Source organism: Bison bison, unplaced genomic scaffold (genome assembly GCF_000754665.1).
Source record: "Bison bison bison isolate TAMUID 2011002044 unplaced genomic scaffold, Bison_UMD1.0 scf7180017864274, whole genome shotgun sequence".
Taxonomy (NCBI): Eukaryota; Metazoa; Chordata; class Mammalia; order Artiodactyla; family Bovidae; genus Bison; species Bison bison.
The window spans coordinates 4,302,139-4,312,223 of record NW_011494846.1 but is presented as its reverse complement, the minus strand read 5'-3'; the positions used below and the strand labels follow the sequence as shown (position 1 = coordinate 4,312,223).

At 39.3% G+C, this 10,085-nt stretch overlaps 1 protein-coding gene across 3 annotated transcripts in view; it reads left to right on the top strand.

The window, feature by feature from the left end:
- The first annotated feature begins 19 nt into the window (after positions 1–19).
- The window catches only part of KIF13A (kinesin family member 13A), a 199,813-nt gene continuing 189,747 nt past the window's right edge, over positions 20–10,085 (top strand). For all 3 annotated transcript variants that reach the window (XM_010848801.1, XM_010848800.1, XM_010848799.1), the window contains exon 1: positions 20–154. In XM_010848801.1, the coding sequence (XP_010847103.1) occupies positions 96–154 (59 nt within the window). In that variant the 5' untranslated portion in view covers positions 20–95. The remainder of the gene's footprint in view (positions 155–10,085) is intronic.

Sequence of the window (10,085 nt, the reverse complement as noted above, 5' to 3'; positions counted from 1 at the left end):
AGAGGCGGGCTGCGGGCGCGGATGCTCGGCTCTGCAACGCTGTTCCTCCCCTTTTGCTTTCAGAACTGGAACTCAACACCAAGTGCGTGGTGGAGATGGAAGGGAATCAAACGGTCCTGCACCCTCCTCCTTCTAACACCAAACAGGGAGAAAGGTAAAAGCGGGTGCCGAGGGCGGGCGGGTGCAGCCCCGTCGCCTCCTGCAAGTTTGAGCCAGGAAAATGGGAGTGCTCTTTCCTATTGTTAGGAGGACGGCTTCAAGTTTGTCGCACGCTCCTGTCTAAAGCTGTTGCAAGTCCAAGTTCCTCTCTCTCCTCCCTCTGCCCCCCTCCTCCTTGTCCCCTCCCATCTAGAGGCAGGACACCCCGGGCCAGAGCCGGGACCAGTCCTGTGTCCCCGGCCTGCGGCGAGACACCCCGAGAGGGCCGGCTGAGACCCTCGAGATGATGGTCCCATGGCCACATTTTACAGATGAGAAAACTGAGGCCTGAGGCGAGGAATGACCACCCAAGGCCGGCACCGTGGAACCCGGTGCCCCTGGTTCTTTCCACCGCTGCACTGTTGGCTTTATTTGGCAGACTTGTTAAGGAACTTTGTGTAAAAGAGGGAGTGGGAGGGACCCCCCCCCCCACCCCTGCAGTAAAGCAAAACAGTTTTGTACGATGCAGGCTTAGGCCTGGACCATTTAAGATCTATTATTTTGTTGGTGCTAGGTTGAGATAATGCCTGAATGTAATGCGCGAATTTTGATTTTCAGGAAAACAAAAGTAGTGCCCCGGAGCTGTGTAGACACTGGGGGGATGTTTAAGAGGGGCTGCATTTACTAGATGGCAACATATTTGCATTTGAAAAATGGTAACTGTTGGATCCTTATTAATTCTGCTCTATTCCACGGAACAGTATGGGAAAATGCCCTAAAATAATTTGAATATTTGGCATTTTTCTGGGAAGCCCCTGAGAAGAAAACGGTTGGAATTCATTCAGTATAGCAGTGCAGTAGCTTGGAAAAATAGGAAAGAGAAACCAGGGAGATTTGAAAAATTAACTCCTCCGGAGTGAGTTTTTGTTTCTAAAAGTCACCTGTTACCTGTTGATTGATGTGATACAATTTAGTGACATTTTTACTCTTTGGAGATTTTTTTTTAACTGAACAGCAGCTCTGAAGTAGGGTTTGTTACTTTATTGCTAAAGGAAGCAACTGTCTTCATTCTATAATCATGCAGTGTCCAGGCATAGTTTACTGAATTTGGGGGAAGAAATTATCAGGAGGTAAATTTGAGAATTTTTTGCTTTTTATGCTGAGGCTAGAAATTTTTATCCAGTGTGCAAACATTCTGCTTCCTATAGCAGATTGTTATGGTGATAGTAAATAGCTAAGTTATATTTAAAATGTGTTAAATGCTTTTTAACAGTAATGGTTGTATCCTTGGATAATATTTTTAGATACATTTTAAATATTTATAGTATTTTAGATCAATTTATAGCAATATAGTTGTATTTTTCATGTTAATAGCAAGTAAACTTATTGAGTAAATGAAGATATTTACAGATTACATTGGCTGCCTAGATCACCAGTACATTTCCCCCATCCCTCCCCCACCCCCCACGCCCAAACTGAATATTTTCTCATGTTTCAGAAATAAATTCTGCTGGGTCAGATTCTTCAAAGCAATCTAGGAAACAGGTAGAATTGTCAACTCCTATGTTTTCTGTGGCTTCTATTTTCCTTGCTGGTTTGGCACCTGCTTCTGGCCACTCTTAACCATAAGGATTGTTACTATTAGCTACAATTTAATGTTATGAAGCTTTGGCCATTGAGGACAGACAGGGATTTAATTTTGTGGAATGTGGATAGACTTTACAACTGCAGACACTTGGCTGGAAAGGCTAAATAATCAGTTGATCATTTTTAGGGCCACCACCGTCATTACTAATCAGGATCTTTTAAGTAATGATTTGAAGGGTGATTTGGGGATTTCTCCATATGCTTGCTTCTTGGAATAGCCCGTTATCCGGAGCTATAAGAATAGTGCTGAAACATGTTCTGACCTCCTGACAGGATTCTTTGAATGGTGGATGGGCTCTTTGTGTGGGTTTTGCCTAGGTACCTGTCATTCAGTTTATAGACAGACTGGGAGGGTTCAGCTCAGCAGTACTGCTTGCGCGTTAGGATTACTGTCTTTGCAAGGATGGAGACATCAAATGCATTTTGATTTTCATTATGCAGCTTGGTTTCATCTTTCTCCAGTGGGTTTTCCCTTAAAGCAACAGTGCATTTAAAAATAGAAACAGTTTCTCCCTTGGGTTCTAGGTTGATTAATTGCAACAGTGCTTCATGTTCTGTTTGCAATTCATTTCTTTCATTTGTTTTGGAATCAGAGCAAGGTGAGACTAGTGTTTTTCTTACCTAGAAGTCCAAGGCTTGAAGTGTAAGAAGTTTTGAAATGAATCTTGGTAAACCTTATCGTTGAAATAGCTGTTTTTCCAAATATTGCAGGAAATTACTAATGTATTAATGGTGATTGGGATTTTAAGTTACTAGGTCCAAGTTTTCAGTCCTACTAGTAAAAACAAGCAAGAGTACATTGGTTTCCAGGAAAAGAAACAGGCTTAGCTTTCATAATTTCCCCCTTTATGGAATCAAAGCCAAGCCTACATGTTAAGGTCTAAAAGATCACAGGGCTTCTGAGGTTAAAGATGTTTGTTTTGGTCCTAAAATTCTAAGATTATAATGTACCACAGATGTCTAGATTAATAGTTGATAGTTAATAAACCATTCTGAAACATTAAGAGCTATATATATGGGTTTCTTAACATACCATTGCATTACAATGTAGGAGACATGTATGAAGTTCATTATAAAGTTCAGATCATGCAGGTACCATGCTCAGCACGGGGGAATCCAAGGACCACTGTGGACCCAGAGCCTATGCCAGAGGCTTACATCTTTGAGAGATGAGAGAAGTACAAATAGTTAAAATATAGTACGGTAGATTATTTAAATTATACTTTTGCCATTGTCTATACCATATCACTTGAAAATTGCCTGTTTCCCCTTCTGTCTCCCCTCCTTTCGGTTGTGAGCTCTGGGAAGGCAGGAACCTGGTCCTACTGACTTTTGTCTTCCATACCTCCAAAGAGCACCTGGCACATAGCAGACCCTCAGCAAATGTCTGCATGGTGATGGTTTGCACTGTGATGGGAACGCTGAGGAGGGGCTGTGGATGTGACCCGGGGTCTTGGCATCCTGTAAAGACGGGTGGCATTTGTGCTGGTCAGGGGGGATGCTAAGAGTGCAGGTTCACTTTTTCAAGATCGGCAGAAAGTCCTTTGTCAAAGAAACTGAACGCATACCTGCCACAGATTACTTCTGGCTGAGTGTGTGTGCGTGCGTGCAGAATGTGAAGCCGGGTGCAGAAGCCAGGCAATCCAGGAAGGAGGACAGAATGAGAACCCCTAACTTGCCAAAATACATAATAGTTTAAAAATCAAAGTATAACCAGGTGTCCATTGCAAAGTCTTCCTCTCATTCTTGCTGTCATCCTTACGCTTAATATCCTCTCACCTCTCCCCAAACAAAAAAGGTGACCTCAGTTATTGATTTCCCATACATATTCTCAAATACACACACAAATATATATATATATTTTCCACAAGTATCTTTTCTATCCTTTAATAACAGTATGTTGACTCCTTAAAAAAAATCCAGTATGGGTGGTAGTTGCAGTTTTAAAAATATACATGCTCATCTGTGCTCAGTCATGTCCAACTCTTTACAACCCTATGAACTGTAGCCCATCAGGCGCCTCTGCCCCCCATTTTCCTGGCAAGAAATACTGGAGTGGGTTGCCATGCCCTCCTCCAGGGGATCTTCCCAACCCAGGGATCTAAAGCATCTCCTGCCTTGCAGGTGGATTCTTTACTGCTGAGCCACTGTGGAAGCCCATTAAAAAATATATATACCCATGTATATATCAATCTGATCTTTGTAGCTTTTAGGAAGTGAAGCTTTATCATCAGAATGTAATGGAACTGGCTTTGTACAGAAATTTTTGTTCTTGATTGTTTTAAACCATTTTAAAGTAAGTAAATTGTAGGGTAAGCAACTGAAGCAATGTGCAGATATAACCTAGCTAAGTTAAAAGAAAAACCGGATAAATTTAGGCTCTTAGTAAAAGAGCATCAAAGTTTTAACCTCTTGCCCAGTTTTTCCATACTGTAAGGTGGGAAGTGTAGCTTACAAGGTACACAAAGGTCGGTCAGTGGAAGAAAGCTACAGCTTGGTCGATTCGACTGCATCTATATTTTCTAGTTTATGAATTATATGTTGCAAGTTTTTGATTGTTTATTCCCCCAGACTGGTTTCCCCTGCTATTACAGTGGTTTCTAGGATGGTTTCTTCTCCTCAAGTAAAACTGTAGAGTGAAACTTGAAAAATTAGTTGAAATCATATCAAGTGAAAAAGATCCATTACCAAAGAAGCAGTAGTATTCTACATTATCTAGGTGACTTTGAGTTTTATTGTGTTTTCTGTGTTGTTACTCTTCTCTCTGGCTCAGTATTACAAAGTTGATTGTAAGAAAGCAGAGTATTTAGATTTCACTAATATAGGAGTGAGCATTCTTCATGCATGATATCAGTGGTATTTTGACGAATGTTATAATGGAATATTTTCATTAGATATCCACGTTTTCCATTTTTGTTTTAAAATAGCTTGTCATCTCTCACTTTAAAAGACAAGCCTAAAAGTAATTATAATGTACTAAAGATTAGTGACTTAAAATTATTTTGTTCACAGTTAAAAATGTATTTACATTATGCACTGTTGTGTGTACCTATATAAAGGTTCATGAAGAAATTTACTATGTGCAATATCTCTGTTATTTTTCTACCCCTTTCTGTTCTCATTCATTTTAGAAACGTTGGTTGTGACTTACCAAATTAACTTCAAAACCTGCTAAAGGGTCACAAGTTTAAATTTGAAAAATACAAGTTTAGTGGGTAAGAATTTGGGTTCTGCATACATACATATGTATAAATATTTTAAATCAGTGTAAATACTTTGAAGTGTGGAGTAGTTTTATAATTTATAAAGGCTATGCCTGATGTAGCTGTCATCCTGGGGGTTCCTGCCACATCATTCTGAGAATTCCTTTTACAGACTCTTTTCTGTGTGGACTCTCTTGTTTTTCTGGTTCTCTTTTCTTTCTTTCTTTGCTGCCTCAATTTTGTAGAGCATATCCTGTGGTTGCTTCCCCAGAAAGAATTTTGGGAGGTGAAGTTTTTCATTTAAAAAATGAAAATATCTTCATTCCACCCACTTACCTTGTTAATAGTTTGGATGGGTAACAAATTCTATTTTAAAGATGTTGGTTGCTTTAATGTCCTCTTGCTTCCAGTGTTTCTGTTGAGAAGTCTGAAGCTATTTGGATTTCCAGCCCTTAAGACATGACCTAGATTTTCTTTTCTGGAATCCTATAGAATATTCTTTCTCCTTTTTTGTGAAATCACAGTGGTGGGCCTTTTGGACTTGGAAACTTGTATCCTTCAGTTCTGAAAAAATTGATTGAATTAATTCATTAGCAAATGCTCTCTTTTTATTTATTCTTTTCTGGAGCACTTATTTAGACATGGGGTTTCCTGAACTGGTCATCTGATTATTTTATTTTTCCTTTCTGCTTTTCATCTATTGTTTTTATTCTGCCTTCTGGGAGATTTCATCCACTTTATCTTCCAAACTTTATGTTTAATTTTTTCCCCCTGATATCATATTTTTAATTTCCAAGAACTCTTCTAGACTTAAAAAAAAACCATAACATCCTGTGCTTATTTTCTAGTTGTGGCATTTGCTGTCTTTCTGAGGACACTAATGATATTTTTCTCTGTATAGTAGGCCTTTTCTTTCTTCTTCTTTTTCAAGTGCATAGTTTTGTTAGTGTTGGTGTCTGTCTTTTATGTTAAAGGCTTTTCTCAAATACATAGATTTCGGGCTTTCTCTAGGACAAGGACTATATATGATTTATCTTTGTATTCTCAGGGCCTAGATTCAACAGTGCCCAGTGGACAGAAAGAATTTTTGTAAATTCTTTGTTGTTTTTTTAAAAAATTATTAAATGTTCTGTCAAATCCCTTTTCAACTTTCAACAACTGAAATAAAATTGTTTTTTTCTTAAGAGCACGTATAAATGCTATAATTAAAGGTGGTAGTTGCCTTATGCAACTCTTACTTACTAACATTCATGAAGATAATTAGTTGTAATCAGTACAAAAGTTGAAAAAAATTAGAAAATCCTAATTTTGTATTACTATTGCAAAAATGTTAGTTGAATTTTTTTCTTTTTTTGGTTATTGTTAAGTTTAAAATATATATGCTTGTTGGACTGGGGAGATTTTTCAAAATGATACCAAACTAGCCAGTTTATCATTCTACCACTTGGATTCTTCTGGCAAAATCTAATCAGAGACAAGTGGATACCTTGAATTGTTTCCAGTTTTCAATAAAATTGAAACATATGCTATGCACTCATATTTTAAAAACATTTATAAGAAAACATCTTCCCCAAATAGTAGGCTTTCTGAAGACATCAAGGTTTCTCAGTTTTCAATAAAATTGAAACATATGCTATGCACTCATAGTTTTAAAACATTTATAAGAAAACATCTTCCCCAAATAGTAGGCTTTCTGAAGACATGAAGGTTTCTCAGTTATTCAGCCACAGTTACCCTTTCTCAAATCTTCCCTGGAGCTACAACGGAGAAGGTGTTTGTGCATTTAGAATTTAAAGGACTTTGGAGAACATTACTGGCAGAGGAAACAGAATGGCAGAGAAACCAACAAGATATATAGAAACACTCAAAGAGAATTTTGTACCTTAACAACAAAAATGAAATTTACTAACAACAGAGCTATCGGTAAAGGAAGTATACTAAAATTCACATGAAAACAATCAAGAGTTGATTTATATGGAATTCAAGAGCTATCTTTTCAAGATCACTCTATAAAATATTATATCTCTGGGAATTTAGCTTTGCAAATATAAGAAGAAAATATCAGAAATTCTTCCTTGGAAATTAGTTTATTTGGTGTTTTATCCAACAATGATATGGAAACTAAGCATGGAAAAATGTCAGGTTTTCATATCTCTAAAATTTTATTGTAAAAATGAGTAATTTGTTTATTTGATTGTAAGATCTAAGGTTAAAAAAAAAAAATGGAAAGTTTTTTTTTTTTTTAATAGGCCCTCATAGACCCTCAGAATTAGGAGGATAAACAGTCCAAGCCTCATCATTTGTTGAATGCAGTCTCGATTTACTGTTTTACCAGCTGAGCCACCGGGGAAGCCCCCCGATTTTACTTTTTGCACTGCAGTGGAATTGCTTTACAGTGTTGTGTTAGTTTCTGCTGTTGATTTCATTTTACTATGAGATGAACAGTTCGGTGAGTCACTAATAAAGTACTAGAACTATTTTACCAAATTGTTCTTGAAATGAACTTTTCACATCAAAGCACAATTGTATCTTTTTAAAAGATTGCTTCCTTAGATAGTCTAAAATGTTTTATAAGAAGCATGGCAGAAATTTAAAAGCGGGGGCAGGGGGAAAGTGTCGTTATTCAAACAAACCCCTAACAAATCCATTATTCTTATTTTTCCCCTTCCTTCATTTTGTCCTTGTCCATAAATATAAATATTTGTAGTTAAAATTTTGTGTTTTGCTTTTGTCCCATTTATATTTTGTCATGCAACATGGTTTTCATAATTATAATTTTAATAGTTGAGTACTATAGTCTGTTGAGTTTCACAACTTTAAAACCATATTTCTATATTTCTGGACCTGAAAGTTGTTTCTCTGAACAATTATAAATAACTGAGAGCATAAAAATAACTGGAACTTTTAAAGACTCCTTTGCCAATTGCAAGGCATTTCTTCCCAAGTGAACTTACTCAACACAAAAATGCATCTCTGAAATTGTATGACAACATGAACCTTTCCCTTACATTACTATGGAGTTCAAAGTTGATAGCTTTCATATGTAGGTGTGAGTTAGGCCATGGAAAAAATGATTTTGTGTGGACAGTAACAGCCCAGGGGTTCTCACACTTGAGAGTGCATTAGGCTCATTTGGAGAGCCTCACTCCAAAAAGTCCTGAGCCGTACCTCGGCCTGAGATCTTGCACTTGTAACAAGTCCCCAGGGGATGCTGATGCTCTTAGCTCAGGACCAAGCTTTGAGAATCACTGCTGCAGACCACGGAGAAGGCAATGGCACCTCACTCCAGTACTTTTGCTTGGAAAATCCCATGGATGGAGGAGCCTGGTAGGCTGTAGTCCATGGGGTCGCTAGAGTCGGACACGACTGAGCGACTTCACTTTCACGCATTGGAGAAGGAAATGACAACCCACTCCAGTGTTCTTGCCTGGAGAATCCCAGGGACGGGGGAGCCTGGTGGGCTGCCGTCTATGGGGTCGCACAGAGTTGGACATGACTGAAGCGACGCAGCAGCAGCAGCTCTAGACCGGGGCTGGTCCATTAGAATTTTCTGTGATGGTGGGAATATTCTACACATCTGCTGTCCACTGTGGTAATTGCTAACCATGTATGATTACTGAGCACTTGAAATGCGGCTAGTGCAACCAAAGAACTGACTTTTAAATTTTATTTGATTTTCATTACATTTATTTTAGTTTTAGAATTTTGTTTATTTATTTATGGCTGCACTGGGTCTTCACTGCACTGGCTTTCTCTAGTTGCGGCAAGCAGGGGCCAGTCTCCAGTTGCAGTGCGTGGGTTTCTCATTGGGGTGAGAAGCCCTCTTTTTGCAGCCCATGGGCTCAGTGCTTGTGGCTCCCGGGCTCCAGAGTGCAGGCTCAGTAGTTGTGGCGCAGGGGCCCAGTTGCTCCGGGGCACGTGGGATCTTCCTGGATCAGTGATCGAATCCGTCTCCTGCATTGGCAGGCGGATTCTTCACTACTGAGCCATCAGGGAAGCCCATTAGTTTAAACAGCAGGTGGCTACTGTGTTGGACAGTACACGCCTGGACATGATTCTAAACCTTGCTTGCACGTCAGAATCATCTGGCATGCTTTCAAAATGGTTGCCTCACTCCTACCCCTAGCATTTCTGGCTTCATCGGACTGAAGTGCCTCTTTGGCATTGGGGTTTTTAAACACTTGCCAGGTGTCCCAGTTACTATTATTGTTTACAAATCAGCCCCAAAGTTAGTGGTCTGAAAACATTATTTTTTAATGCCCCTGAATTCTGTGAGTCAGGAAATCGGACAAAGTAGACATGACTTGTCTCTGCTCCATGGCGTAGGGGTCTCATCCTGAAGACTAGAAATCTGCGGGTGTAGTCATCAGAGGGCTTGAGCTGGTGGAATATCTGAGGTGGTTAACTCACACGGTTGGCAGTTGAGTCTCATGTGTAGCCAAGGTTGATAAACGCTGCTCTAGTTTAATAAATTAGGTTTTAAAGCCTGGTTTCACAAGTTGTCCTTTGGTTTATTTTCCTATTTTTGATTGTGATCATGTATGTACATTCTCAGAACCATTAATGTTCTCAAAACTAAAATCTGAAAGCCTCAGACAGTAAGCCTTATTTTACCTTATTTACCTGACTAAGTGTTTTCCCTATTAAGGCAACTTACGGAAATTTACTAGAGTCTTCCTGTGCCAAGGGTATATTGTGAAAGTGAAGCCTCACAAAGTTAAATTCTGTCCCATTTTTTTAAAAAAGCCTCCTATTCTCAAGCCAGGTATATTTCATCAAAATGCCTCTTTTTATTTGTTTTTACTTGGAATTATGGCAGAGAGCGGAGAAGGCAATGGCATCCCACTCCAGTACTCTTGCCTGGAAAATCCCATGGATTTTACCAGGAGGAGCCTGGTAGGCTGCAGTCCATGGGGTTGTGAAGAGTCGGACACGACTGAGCAACTTCCCTTTCACTTTTCACTTTCATGCATTGGAGAAGGAAATGGCAACCCACTCCAGTGTTCTTGCCTGGAGAGTCCCAGGGACAGGGGAGCCTGGTAGGCTGCCGTCTCTGGGGTCGCACAGAGTCGGACACGACTGAAGTGACTTAGCATG